Here is a 15,428-nt window from a genome sequence, read left to right as displayed (position 1 = left end):
AGTTCCAGTATGAAATTGTTCAACTTACTAATGACTTAAAACCTAAATACAGAGCACTGTTTAAAAAAATGTGGTAAGAACTGTACTATGTATCTATAAAATAAGGGTATAGTTAAGCTAAAGCACTACTGATCTTAAAATTACATGTTCTACAGCATTTCTACCTTCAATAGCATTATTGTGTTATGTTGGTGCTTAAGTTACCTGAGAACAGCTCTATTTTTACTGTATGGTAATTGACTCAATACAGTTCAATACAGGATTTGTACACTATAGAATGAAATCCTTAACCTAGTGCATTAGGGTAAAGCCAGCTATTTTCACGTAATAAACTAGTTATGATCGGATTAACAGTGAATATAATAGCACCTCTCACACTTTCAGCCACATTTTCACAGGATGAAGTGCATCAGCACCCAGAAGTATATAAGTGAAGGGTTTTCAGGTAAACTCAAGAGTGCAATGTATAGCAGTATGCTTACAAAGGCAAATTTCAAATTTCTGTATTGTTTACTTGTCTTTTTTTTTTTTCCCCTCAAAGAGCTAGATACAAACTTTTTCCTATTTAAAGATAGCAAGAGATATTATCTCTTTCAAAATTATCATTTCCACTCCTAGGATGTTACTTTTGTGTAATGGATCACCTTGCGTTTCTGACTAAATGTATCCATGGCACATTAAGAATAAAAATTCAAGCCACTGGCTTGAATAGCTTTTTTAAAACCAAAACCAAATGGCTTTATTAAAAGCTAGCACTGTCCTAGTATATATACTTCATTCACTTCTTTCTCCTGTGCAGTGAATGCTCCTTAAAATGTCAGTGTCAAGTGCCTTTTACAACAGCGGAAGTCAGCTTGTTTTAACTAGTGGTTGTAAAGCAATGATTATAAACTCATTCCTGTTAATACTGCAGTGGGATTAAATATAATAACAAAAAAACAACAACAAATGAAGCCAAACACCCTTGAAGTAAGTGACCATGGAAATTTAAATGCACAATTACTTTAAATAAACTAGGACAGTTTCTCTAATTAGTTCAAACAAAAATTCCGGTCCACAAATAAAGCAAAATTCTAAAACTTGATTCCATAAACACTTACTTATCACTTGATATGCTGCAGTCAATGACTGTTCTTTTGCTAGTGTTGACTATTAAGAAAGGCAGCTGTATTGTTGAGTTCAAAGCTGGAGGGCCTTGATTTTGTTGTTCATTTTGCTGATTTCTTTGTACCAAGTTTTTGAATGCTATTTGCTGTAGAAAGAAAGAAAAAAAAACAATTAAAATGAAGACAATAGTGTTTCCATGAAGGGGAACTTCATAGATCTTATTTACCAACTCTCAATACCTCCAGTGATGTTCAGTCAAAAGGTGAGCTGTGCCCTGACTTCCCCTTTGTGCTAATAGTGAAGCTTGTCAGGAACAAAGTTAAACCGTACAAATTTTTATGCCTCTCTTGCTTAACCCCTGGAGATAAAACAATGGAGCAATAACGACGTGTGGTGAGAATGCTTCCTCACACCTTCTGAAAAGACGTTGGTCAGAGGTCTCCTCTGCTATCTTATATGCATAATTACCTCAGATTAGGAGCTAGTTACAAATTACAGCATCCCCCCTTTCTCAGCATCTGTCTTCTCTCCCCCTCTCATCCATCACCCTGTTTTCTCAGTAGAGTTTGTTTTGAAATTCTGCTTTCAACATTTTAAACAGGTGCTGTTTGTGACACCACCCCCTCTCTACTGAATTCTTATACCTGACTGCATATGTATGAAAATAAGTGTTTTTAGGAAATGTTATTTGAGGGATTGGAAGTCAGGGTACTCACCCATTTGCAAGCACTACTTTTTCCACTTAGGGGGAAGATGGATAGACAAAACCCCTAAGGACTGTTAAAGCACCTGACAGTGAATGTAAGCGTATAATTACAGTTGTAGAAAGTAAGGGAGTGCAAATCTGATGTTTTCAGACCAATAGTATCTGAGTTGCCTCACTTTTACCAGGATAATTTTATGTTACTCAGAGAAGCTGCTAATTTCCTAGGTCAGCTTGAATCAGAATTATGCCCTAAACAGAGAAATAGTTTTTGCTGCCGAGGGAAAAAAAAAAAAATCAGATATTTAGTTTCTAATTAGATGAAAACTGTATTGTTATACTTCCACCAGGAAAAAAAAATAGCCTTATTGCCTATAACTTCATACAAAAGTCTGACTGCATTTACATTACTGAATGCCTGTGAAGAGATCAAAACATTTAACAATGCTCATAACTGTAAGCTATTACTTTATAAACAAAGATGCATTTGAAATACATTTCTGCAGTCAATGCTAAAATCAATGTTCTACTTAGGTAAATAAGTTTGAAATATATTTCAAAGTTTTCCTAGATGCACATCAGAACCTAAAAGACCTAGATTTGCCAGCCTTTCATTTTTAGGATCCAGAAATATTTATCTCCCCTAGAATAACTCCATACATACTTACATAAATTCAGCTACAAATTTTACAGCTTAGAATAAAATAATTTATTTCAATTGAAACTAGCCAGAGAAGGTAACTAGGGGTCTTTGAGTTGTTCCCATTCCCACTGATTCTTATAGAGCTTCAGCAGAATCCTTACAAAAGGCTGTGGCATGTAGAAGCAGTATGTTGTAGGTAAAAATGAATCGGGATGTGAGGGTAAGAGGTTCCCCAGACCAGAAACCAGAAAGGTCTCAAGTGTGAAACTTTTCTTCTCTAGTATATCAGAGATGCTAAACAAAACTAGAAAGAAGTTCTAACATGATGAACTCTTACTGGTTAATTTAATTTATATAAAAAGTAATTTAAATATATACCTGCAGCAGCAGTTCTTGTAGCTGTGCTCGCTTCTCTTTTATCCGTTCAATCCTCTTCTGTTTTTCTATCTTAAAATATAAATGTATATATATCATGGTAAGTATTCAGTGACCTTGTCTGTTCCACTCTGCCAGACTGAACAGACGTTAGAACTACATCAGTGTGCGAAAAATCCCCATTTTCTTTGTAAACGGTGGTGAATTCCCTGGCACAGTAAGTAACTTTCAAGTCTTTTCGGCCCTACCCACTTACAATATAGTCTCTTCTTCTTCAGAAAGACTAATCACATAGGCACATGAGTGTTTCCATAAAATAGGACTATGCGTATGCATACTCATTGGGTGGATAAATTTTCCAAGTTTCTTCAATAGACAATACAGCAAAAGCAGATTTCTTACTATATCTAGAAAGACAACTAATGTAACCTGAACAAGAAACTGTTCTGTATTGGACAGAGACCCCCCACATTTTAAGATAGCTCATGTCACAAGTAGCACAAATATAATGCATATTAAGGCGTGTTTGCATATAGTCATTACAGGAGTTTGCAGTAAATACAGTAGCTTGTGCTTTGTATTTATGGAGTGTTCAGCCTCGAGGACAAGCAACATCTGTGCACTTAAATTCTGGCATCCCTGCAAGAACAGGGCAACTCCTAGCCTGCTGGAAAAATAACAATGCAAGTACCCAATAAGTATTTTTTTTTCCTGCTAGTTCATAACTAGTATTTGACATCCTAGCAAAAAATATTTTTCAATTTAATTTCCTTTCATTGATGCCTCCAAGCACACACTAATAACAAAATAGTTTTCCTTTCAAATGTACACAATTTTGTCAATGTAACAGTACTGAAGTTCTTTTGGCTTTCTTATGGTTATTTTGGGCTCCTACAGACTTTAATCTTAGAAGTTAACCCTGATACCATGAATGTTCATTTTCTAAGGTAAACAGTTTTTATAACTTGTGTAATATTGTATATTTGTGTATACCAAATAAAAGTGAACTAAGCATACATAATAAACATATCAATGAGGTTAAAATTGTGGAAAATAAAAAACCCACAAAACTCTTATGTTTTTAAGCTCCATTATCACAACCTGTGTACTACACAGAAATTTCCATCTCCCTCACTTTACCTCTAGATTCTGACATTCCTGAGCTGAGTTTGTAGGAAGGCCGATCCATCTGATTTCCTTTTTCTCCTTTGAAATTATGTTCATTGCCATCAGCACGTTAAGGGCATCGTAAACTCTCCGTCTAATATTTTTCTGATCATAAGCCTGCTAAGGAAACAGCTCAGCATTAATAACAACCGAAGGTCTCAAAAATAGAACACATCCTTCATAGAGAAGTAAAGGCAAAAAACAAAAAGCAGTTTTAAGTGAGAGTGATATTAAAACAGGATGCCTTCATCTGTGCTATTGCTTGGATACCACACCAACATCGTTGTTTGCAAACAAAATCTTCAGGCCTGCCTAAAGCCTCTGGGCAGCAATTCCCATCACGGCAAGTCCGCTACAGGTGGAGAGCCTGACTAGACTCATATGGTCGGTATTGAGCATTTTTTGAAGCGATTTTTTTTGGCAGACTTGCTTGCTTATAATTTAGATGGAGTTTAATTCTCCATTTTAATTCTGTATTTTAGTATGGAATTTGATTTATAAATAACTTAAGGGTGTGTCTTATACTTCCAAGGTAGTTAAGTGAGGAAAACTATGGCACGTGGCAGGATAGCACAACAACAGCAGGAAGAGAATTCCATGATAAATCAGCTAATTTTGTAATGGTAGAAAAAAAAATCAACGCGTTCACTTACCGAATCTGTAGCTACATGGCTGTTAGAATTTGTGAATTCTGACACCAGCTCATCAGCAACTTCGTTGTATGAAGTTGTTCCTTTACGTTGAACTTTTTCACACACTTTCATTGAAAAATGCCTCAGACCTTTCCCATTTTTATCTCCTTTTTTGCTTCTTTTACTATAAGGACAAAAATAATTATTTTAAGATGTTGAAATTCAATAAGCATACTTTCCTGCTGCATATAATTTCAGTGTATTTTTTTCTTTTAATTTCAGATTAATTTTTAAATTTAGGTATTCTAATTTCATATGCTTTGATTTACTTTTTAATTAAATGTTCTTCATAGGTGTTATGTTAACAGTATGACAAATGTCACTGAGTTCCTAAAAACATGCTAGAACAATTTAAGAATGGAAAATTTTATTTCATTCTTGACAGTATTATGGACACTTGGAAACCAAAATACTTTAATAAGCAGGACTTACCTGACAGAACAAAAAAAAATACCTTTCTCCTGTGCATTTCTTAACAAAAAAGAATTTGCAATTACAGTATTTGTATGCATGTTTCAACAGAAGCATTTAAAATGCTTAGATGATTTTTTTAAATTACAAATTTAGAAGTTGGTTTGATAACATGTTTCAGGGAGAGGTGTTATTTTACAGAAATAGCCCCAGTTCTGTCAACTGTAGCAAGCTAAGAAAAACATAAAAATACAAGAATGCTTTTGAAAATTTTGAATGTATTTAAGAAAACAGGACACTGGAAAAAATGACAGAAGAAGAGTATAAAAGAACAGCAGAAGAATAAAATAAAATACAAACCAAAAAAACAACAAAACTTTCTAAACCCTATGCAGTTTTTCAATTTGAGTAATTGTGATAGGTAAACAAACAACACCTTGAATGCATCCAAAGAAGTTTTGGAAGCAATTATTTAGTTACAGGTATTTGTCACATAGGAAACTAGATCAATGCTGTTTCTGAAGATGTATTGCATTTTTCACAACTCCAATTTTGCTTGTAACAGTAAATGTAAATACATCAGAAGTAAATATAAATAATAAGTAAACGTAAATATTAGGAAGTGATGACAAAGAGTACTGAATTGTAACTAAAAAGAATAACATACTATGTAGTTTTTACTGTGGAGGAGTGAAAACTGATTAAAGAGGGAACTGGACACCCAGCTCTCTGAAAGGCAGATTTGAAGAAGCAAACAAGGTATGGCCATGTAAATAAAACATATGTTCAATAGTACTCACCTTTCTGAAAAATCTGATTCTATAAATTCTCGCGTTCTCTTTCTGTCCCTATGAGAAGACAATTCAAACATGTTAAACCAGTATTTTATTTTTAGACCAATAATATCAATGTATTCGGTACCTAGCTAGGTAATGTTTGCCATTAAACAAACTGAAGAAAGAAATCTGCACACAAAGTTTGACAAAATTTGAAGAGAAAAGGGGTAGGACTTTGGAGGTTGTCAAAGCTTACTGTCAGACAGTTAGGAAACTTTTGTTCCCAATTTTACCATGTTTTGCCCAAATAATTTTAGGGAATTGACTTCACCTGGAACTACAGAAGTGCTGATGTGAGCTAGGTAACCAAATCCCATCAAAACGAAAAGCTGTACTCTTTTGAGAATTCCTATTTACAATTCTTCCACGTTAAAGACATTGCTTTTAAACAGTGCAGAAGATATGTCCTATATTTACAGGATATTGAATGTTTTGGTATCTTTAAACAAAAAACAAAATACAAACAATAAACTTATGTTCTGTGTTAGAGCTGATGCATACTATCATAACAGAGATACTCCAGAGAAGTAGTTGATATGAATTTTGCACAGGAGTGGCAGTCACCAGTCAGTGCCGGTTTCCTTACAGCTCTGCTTATTAGCTACAGCAACAAGATTTCAGAAGCTGCATTCCAAACTTTTCTCTTACTCTTGCAGCTGATACAATGCACAATGCTTGGGAACTGTCACAGTAAATTACTTCATGTTGGTACCCTGCAATTTTGAAAACAGGTCTCACAGCAGATACTTACACAGCTAAAAAGCTGGCAGTATTAATGAACGGAGCTGAACGAACATGATGGCTCTGAAGTTCTGTGCCACGAGAGGCTGCACGTATTGGGTTGGGCAATTCAGAACTTTCTTCAGTCTGACCAGTCCCACCAGCAGGCACCTTCCCCCTGCGGTGGCTGCAGGGTTGTCTCCTTGGCAGCCCCTGTCCATGGTGCTTACCGGAGCAGAGAGCTGGGGCAGGGGCTGCCACTGTGTGGGCAGCAGGGGCCTGGACTGGCAGTGAGTGGAGACCTGGCCCTGGTCTGTAATGCCAGGATGTCTGGGGTTGCGTGGAGCCCTGAGCCTGACTATGATCCCTCCTTATTTGCCTTTGGAAACAATTTGGAATCTGTGAAGAAGAGTAAACAGACTCTTCATCACTGCATTTGAATGAAGCTGAAGAAAGCTAACCAAAGTTCACTGCCTAGTTGAGCAAGCTGTGAGCAGACACTAAAACTCTTCCCTCACCAGACTACTGAAAGAACTTATGTCTGGCCTCCATAGTTCACAAAAGTTGCAGAAACAAAATCATCTTTGACATCTCCCTTTCAAATAAAATCAAATCTACATGGATTCAAAAGCTATTTGAGGAGAAAAAACCCTATGCAGCAAGAAAAGTAAGCTTAAAAACTGCTCAGCTGGGCCTGCAGTTTATTGACTGTGTGGTGGGAATAGAGCAACTAGGAGGTACAAGCACATGACAGATCTTGCTTACAGAACAGCACGAAGAAAGTCAAGATACAAACACATTCTCTTTAAGCCATTTCCTAGATGCTCCATTTTCTCACCTCTAAAGCTGGAAAGGTATTACTGACATTCATCACTGATTAGGAAATAAACCAGATGTGGAGATAAATTACTTTTTAATTTTCACAGGCAAAGCACTGCATCTGTCTTGAGACAGATAAGCTCAACAGTACTGAAATTAAAAAAATAAAATCATGAAATACTGTAAAGACCAGATTACCTTGGATGACATAATGATGGTACTCTGAAATATCTAGGAAGCCCATGAAAAAAATTTGATACCGTAAAATAATAATAAAAATACAGCACTGACTACATTCAAAATTTGTTATTACAGCTTTAGTCTTAAATGCCTCTAAGTGTACTTGAAAGATTCTCCCCCTCTTGGCACCTGCTGATAACAGTATATCCAAGTAGCTTTGCTACTGAGCATGAATTTATGAAAAATATAGAGGCTTTTTTTAATGGAACTCATGAATTTGTGACTTTCCATTCTCACACAGGAACAGACACTGCCATAAAGCAAAAATAAAACAGTAATGTGACTTCTGTGTGTAACCGTTCATATGTTCCAGATACCGCAAGCACTTACTGTGCTAAACAGCATACTCCTTTCAATTGTGGAAGAACCAGAAACTGTGAGCTAACATATAGTTCGAGCAGTATAAATATAAAAAAAAATCAGAGCAGATCCACAAACATCTTTAAATAAACCAAAAATCTTACCCTGGAACCCAGCCAGTAGCTTCTGTTATGTGCGTCTGCGTGACCATCGTTGGAGCTGGGTTATATGGACTCCCAATCAGAACACTCCCTGAATTGGTCAGTCTTTGTGATGTGCTTATGAGCTGGGAAATTAGAAATAAAATTAAAAAACAAAACAAAACAACAACAACAAAAAAAACACAGCTTTTAAAACACAACAGAGGTTAACATATCCCAAAATTCATATTAAGCATTTAAGAAAAAAAAAAAAAAAGCATGTACCAGATGTAAGCTGTAGTCAAAAATAGACAGAAGGGGTGCCATTAGAAGGTATTCATACATGACAGTAATTACAATACTGTTACGTTTTCTGCCAGTTGTGGCTTATTACTGTATTACTCTTAAGGACAAGAACTAGACAAACAGCCATAATGACTAGGTAGAGGAGAGAGGACCTGTCCCTAAATGCATCTAATTCTTTCTTCCAGATTATGTCTAGGACATTTCTTGATTACTGAAATCAATGAAGCTTCATTCCCAGTGGATTTCTCTCTTGCAATTGTCGGTATTTGGTACCAAGGTCTGAGCTCCAGGTCAACTATTCCCCGCAGTATGCAGTGGTCACAAGATCTCAAGGCCTTCTAGGAAGCTAATACAACACTGTACCTATGAAATTACATCTGAGGTCTATACTGTATACACAGAAAATACAGTACATTTAGACAAACCTATTGTAATTCTATGCACAGTGGTCGTTAACACTAAAACACTTGATCTCAACTTTTAAATTACATCCAACTTCATTCTTTAACATAGGTCACCAGAAGAATTCAGATAGTGTTTAAAAATGAAACAGTATTAATTAATCTTTTAAATAAACACGTTAAATTCTTTTTATTTCAATACGGTATGATTTATACCAAAGCCTCCTGGAGAATGCTTTTTACTCATATACCTATTTTTTTAAATTTATTTTGTTATACTTTTAGTAGCATTTTGAGTACCAAATATATTAAACTTCATGCTTTCCTTTACTACATCACTTACCCAACAGCCATATGGGTATATGGCAGATAGTTTGTTTGGTATTCATCAATATTTTTTAAACAATTAGAGAAATGTTATCTGAAGTTTCCAACTTCCTTACCTTGTTGAGCATTGCTTTACGCCCCTCCTAACTCCAAATTGTGACTATATTTCTTGCATTTTTTTCTCCTGAAGAAATAAATTTATCTTATTTGTCCTTTCTTTTATCTCCATTGTTTAACTTTTAGCTTATAGATAAGTGAACAGCTTGACAGAGAAAGACGCGTGGAAAAGAAAAAGAAATACTAGGAAAAGTGAGACACAGGGCCAATTAAGGTATTTACTGGTAGGCATTAGAGAACATGAGACTCCTCACTGCATTATTTTACACACTGTATGCCAGCAAAGGAAAGATACAAACTTTTATCAACTTACTGCTACATTGGCTTAAAATCAGAAACATTTTGTGATAGAACGATTAATTTTTAAAAGCTTAATTAAGTTCAGCAGTAATGTCAATATGTGAGAATCTAAAATACATTATTTCAATTAAAGCTTAGTTCAATCCAATAAGTTTTTAATTTCCTGCAACACTGTAAATAATTATTGTCAGTAAGCATACAGCTCTGCCAGCATACGGCAGACACATGTCGGAGAGAAAAGATTTTAAGTATTTTGCATACTGAAATTTGTTTTATCACATTCCACCCACCATTAGGTTTCACACTGCTCTACTCACGTCTTTTAAATACCAAAGAAAATATATTATAAAAAGAGAGGGTTCTGTCTGATCTCCGTATAATTTTAACAGCTAGTGTAATAAATTGAGGGGCAAAATCATGTTTGAGCATCTTAGACTCGTCCTGTATCTCTCTGTACCTTGGTGCCACCTGGAGGAAAGGACAACAGCAGTGCTCCTGCCAGGCCCAGGGCAGCCACGGCATGGGGTCAGCATGATGCTCAGCCAGGCACCCACAGCTGGTAGTTGCACAAGCACAAAATCTACAGCTTACTATTAGGAGTCTGCTACCGAATGTTTGCCTTCCAAAAATGCTACATACTGAGTATGGTCAAAAGATTTATTCCATCTGAAGAGCAAACATTTTTGCAGTATGCCTGAAGTATTTTTGCAGTGTGCCTGAAGTAATCACATCAATACACTGCACAGCATAAAACAGAAAAAGAAAAGCTCATCCTAATTTGGCAAATAGAAATTTATGGGGTGTGTTAAGTTGCTGCAATCAAGCACTCCCATTTTTATCACTAATACTTGCACTGTTAAATTCACTCCTGCAGAGTACTGCCGCTGTTAACTGAGATGCCTTGCCTCAATCTCCAGCTGGTCCTACTGCTGCAGGAGGGGTTGTGCACCTCAGCACTGCTACTGAGCAGGGGCAGACAGAAGACATCTGCATTGCCCAGCTGGGGACGTACTCCCCCTTAGCTAACGCTGCAAGATCGTGTAAAATCGCAGTACCAACACTGGAACACTAGCAGTTCTCACAGACAGCAAGACCTAGGCAAGCCTCACACCCAACATGCCTTGCGTTACCTGAATCTAATGAAACCGCAACACACACCTGCTTACAAGAATCCAGCCCCCAAACTGTGTTTCACTGTTGGCGTAGCTGCCCTGTAAGACAAATGATCACCCTTCAGCCGATACCCTGCTTCCCGCCCTGGGGCTGTCTGTCTGTCTGTCTGAAGAACCTGGAACAGCTGAGAGGGCTGCAACCCACATGGGTAAAGAAAACCAAAAAACCCTCATGGCAGCAGGATGCTGCTAACATGGCTGAGATGCCAAAGGAATTGTAACACTCCTGCTGTTAAGAACTTGTGAACGTTCTCTTATAAACACAGCCATGCCCTGGATGTCTTAGGGGGTCTGTTGATAGCTAAGAAGGAAATGTGTTCTAAATACAGCAGCATCTTACTACAAAACAGACATTTTTAGCGTTTTCCCCCCTTATACTGTGAAATAAAATACATATTCTTTTACTTAGCATACATAAGATTCAGTTCTTAAAATATGAGAAAATTCTACCAAAACAGCTTTGCCATGTAAACTAAGTGCAAACCAATGCTTTCTTTTGTACAGTTCTAGTTACTGCAGTGCTACATTTCACAGGACATGTTACTGTAACAGGCAGAGATAAACAAGCCAGTCCTTCAACAGCAAGTGTTCAAGTAAAAAACATCTCTGATCATCCTATTTCAGCTACCCAAAATACATGAAAATGTCTCCTTTACTATTATAAAAGAGCAGCAGAGAATCTCCAGTAAGAACTCTATGTCTTAATGAGAGTGCTTTGAAACCAAACAGCAAACCATGTTAACAAGCACATGACAGCCCCTTCAAATGAGCTTGCCTGACTTTGTAACATGACAAAAAGCTGGTGAAATTAACGGACAATAACTGGCTTTCTGTAATGTCACCCAGAATAAAGTCAATAGGGCAGCAACCTATGCTAGCAAGGGACAGTTTAGTTCCTGATTAAGCAGGAAAACGTAACCATGTATCTAATATTAGGGAAACAGTCCCTGTTATATACCAGTATTTTGAGAAACTTATCATCAGAAGTAGCAATATTTGATATAAAGTATGATGGCGAGCAAAATGTAATGCATATAGATTAGTGTAGCAGAGAACTAAGCATCAATAACCAAACAGATTTTTAAACCAGAGGCAATAAATGACATTTATATAATATTTTTTCCTTCTGTCACATGTAAGTATGAAGAAGAGCTGCCAAAAGTGGGATTCCAATGGAGTGCATGTTAATGAATAAGTTGCAAGAGAAGAATCTTGCAATTTAAAAAATGCTCATAGAAGTAACCATGCCAGAAAATAGTCATTTTCTTTCTGGTATCATTAAGTTAGAGTTATATTAGGTAGTTCTTCTCACATTACACTATGGTGTATTTTTAACTACGTAGCATTGATTACAATACATCTAGTGCTGATACTCACTTTTGTTCGGTTTGTGTTGCTGTACAGAAATTTGAAAATGTACATCTGTAAATCTACACTGAAAACTAAATCTACAGCCAAGTTCCTAGCAAGGTTCATATCTCCATTTTTTCATGTTTCCATATTACATAAATGGGCAGTTACACACCTAGTTACACAAGTTAACATTACTGCAGTTGCAAAACTTACCATTTGGGGTCCAACATTCACATTAATTGGTCCTAAGGTTTTTGGCAGAATCTTTGTTGGGGAGTTCGTGCTGGAAACTGGTAATGTAATTATTGAAATATTACCTAGAAAGAAAAAAAGGCAATAGAGTTTTAAATTACCTCTTTAGTAACTTAGAAGTAACACTGGTGAATTCTCACATCATTTTTACACTTTGGAACCAGGTTAACTTTTCTTGTCTCATACACTGCAAAAATAGCCTTCCAGAACAGCCACCAAACCTCTTAGCAGATGTCACAAGGACACCTTACAAAACTATAAAGCTTCACTAATTTATCTCTGAATTACATCTTAGTATTTTATTTCCAGAAGCAATTTCTTCTTGCCTAGGATAAAGAGCATGCAGCCTGCCATACACTCGAAGTTTAAAATTCATGGGCGTACTTCTAGAGTCATAGAATATCCCAAGTTGGCAGGGACCCACGAAGATCATCGAGTCCAACTCATGAAGCTGTTCTACACACTAATCCTATTTACAATCACAAGCATATGTACGAAATATGGATCTATCTATCTTTATAGCCTTAACCATTCCTAGTCTGACTATACCATAGTATAGTAAAACACCAGTGAAGTAAGCCTATCGGTATCACTGTACAGATGGAGCAAATGATGCCTTTGCAACTACCTGAAGTACCAGAGCATGCAGCTGGATAGCAGGACGAAGCCAACCATCTCACCTGCAACCCAGCGTCTCTTCATCCCAAGATGTTGATCATCTCTGTGCTCCTGCACTGCTTACGGACCTAATGCATCCTGCCTTCACACAGCTCTGTGCTGAGTACCTCACAAATGCTGCTGCTGCTCCTCTCTTCCAAACTATATCTTGTAATCTTGATTACTCAGACTTAATGTCTTAATCAAAACTGTCCTGCAGCACTACCATTAGCTCACAAATATTCAGACTGTTGTACACAAGCCACCCAAAGGTGAAAACACTCATTTATCTGTGGGCATCGTGGCAGCAGCAGCTCCCCTGGCAGTTTCAAATCATCCAAATACATCCCGTGTTCCTGCGTGCAGCTGTACTCCCGTCCGCAGTCACAGCGGTGGGGCGGGAGGTGAGCCAAGCAGAGGGAAGAGGTGCCACTGCCTCCTCACCCACAGCGCCAGCTTGGGACTGGCTGGGGTTGAGCTGTAAGGCCACGGACTGGCTCCTGAAGAGCTACGGACGCTCTCTCGTACTGGCTCTCTGGCACCTGAGGTTCCTTCAGAGCAGCACAGGGAGCAGCCCTCACCACCTGCCCTGCCCTGCCCTCCATCCACAGGAGCTGGCAAATGTTCTGCCTAGCTGAGGAAACATCTCTGCATCTCTGTGAGACAGCTCTGTTCCCTGGGCTTCTCTTACAGCTTGTTTACCTCCGCTGCCCACTGTCTTATCACTTGGTCCTGAACCATGGTCTTTTATATATATATTTTTTATGGCTATGTTCTGCAATAACTGAAAAATCATAAATACAACGTAACTGCTCTGTAATACAAAGCAGAAGCAACACAATGGAAAAAAATATACTTAGGAAACGATGTTCTGTATCTACAACACAAAAGTAAAAAGGATGTAGCCATATGCAAAGTCTCACCTTTATAAAAAAATTAACAGAGATCAGAGAGATGTTATGATTTGAGACAGGGATGTTCTAATATTCTGTGCAAATTCCTTTGGCATCAGGAGTAATGCTACTACTAAACGTTAATTTTCCAAAAGACAGATCTGTATCTGAGAACATCTGAAGAAGAAGCTTGACTGAATTACTAAATAATTTATTCAGTCACCTAGCTCACCTAGAAAAAAATGTAAAAGATCACATGCTTGCAAACCCAAACCCTGCAGTAAATTTTTGCTCTAGCATGAAAATTTGTGAGGAAGTGACAAAGCACAGAGTAAGTCACGATTTACATACACTGTGTTCATTTTGAGCTCAAAACACTCCTCTAAGCTGACTAGTTACTTGTCACTTTATTTTTGCTCAGGATTTGTTAAGCTGTGCTGCAAACTCTCACTAAAACCCAGTCAAATATAGGTCAAATATTCAAAAATGCTGTCTAACAGTGGGAACACACTTTCATCTTTCCACAGCAAAGCCAACAGTTGGTTTGGTTAGTTGCTGCGAAAAGTTGATGCATTTCCAAGTATATCCTCACATCATCACCCCAGTCTAAAGGAACACATTTGGCAGTCGCTATCACCAGTGCCACCCCTGCCTCTGCAGACAAGGAGAAGCTGAGGTCCAGCTTGGGAGAGCGCCCCATCGCAGCAGCCCAGGGCTGTGGGGCACAGCTGCCAGGAGAGATGTGGAGCTGGCCAGGGCCCACCCCACCACCAGGAGGACACCCCCACAAACCGGGAACGGCCAGCTCGGAGAGCTCGCACGGCTTGCTAACACAACTAGCTGTATTTTACACCAAGTTTTTGAGGTTACTTCACCTCTTTTTGCTGAGGAGTGGGTAATTTCTTAAGGTTTGAAGGCAATGTAGTATTACAAGATAGTACGCATCAACAGGAATGATCTCTTCAAGTCTTATTTATGAAACAGCATAGAGAAAGAAAAAAGGAGTACTAGTCATGCTGTTTGCAGATTGTCTGAAAAAATACTCAAGAGATCTCTGTTCTCAACTTCAAGTAGAAATAACACTAAACTAATTATACATACTTTATCACAAAGCAGTCGTAAAAGCTTTAAACGTGATCAATTTCCAAATAAATGCCAAGTCTTAATAATGCCCATCGCATGGGGACAAAAAAAGATTACACTGATTCACGATTCCCTGAAAAACAGCGGCATGTACAGCGATAAGCTGAACACAATGAGACCCAGCCACTTCCTCGTCACGGTCATCTCGCTGCATGGATGGAAACGGTCAGCACAGATGGATCAAACTAGGATGATTTGTATAATAATACTTAGCTCTTATATGATGTTTCTCCGAAGTACTTTCAAAGCACAAAGGAGGCCATGTCGTCAGTCCCATTTTACCTATGGGACACCAAGCACGTGGGAAAGAAACCCTCTTAGAGCTCTCATAGAGAGGCTTTTACTACAATATAA

The 15,428-nt window shown here is 37.7% G+C and overlaps 1 protein-coding gene across 14 annotated transcripts in view; it reads right to left on the bottom strand.

The window, feature by feature from the left end:
* TFDP2 (transcription factor Dp-2) overlaps window positions 1-15,428 on the bottom strand; it is a 54,448-nt gene that overhangs the window by 17,759 nt on the left and 21,261 nt on the right. For 10 of the 14 annotated variants that reach the window (XM_040567208.1, XM_040567212.1, XM_040567215.1 and 7 more), the window contains 7 exons: window positions 12,343-12,446; window positions 8,178-8,299; window positions 5,899-5,946; window positions 4,649-4,811; window positions 3,969-4,115; window positions 2,832-2,900; window positions 1,101-1,252 (listed from right to left, as the gene is read on the bottom strand). In XM_040567208.1, the coding sequence (XP_040423142.1) occupies window positions 1,101-1,252; window positions 2,832-2,900; window positions 3,969-4,115; window positions 4,649-4,811; window positions 5,899-5,946; window positions 8,178-8,299; window positions 12,343-12,446 (805 nt within the window). The remainder of the gene's footprint in view (window positions 1-1,100; window positions 1,253-2,831; window positions 2,901-3,968; window positions 4,116-4,648; window positions 4,812-5,898; window positions 5,947-8,177; window positions 8,300-12,342; window positions 12,447-15,428) is intronic. The other 4 variants (XM_040567214.1, XM_040567209.1, XM_040567213.1 and 1 more) reach the window with 1 other exon arrangement.

Source organism: Cygnus olor, chromosome 9 (genome assembly GCF_009769625.2).
Source record: "Cygnus olor isolate bCygOlo1 chromosome 9, bCygOlo1.pri.v2, whole genome shotgun sequence".
Taxonomy (NCBI): domain Eukaryota; kingdom Metazoa; phylum Chordata; class Aves; order Anseriformes; family Anatidae; genus Cygnus; species Cygnus olor.
Note: the sequence above shows the minus strand (reverse complement) of the source record. Positions and strands in the feature narration are given on the sequence as shown.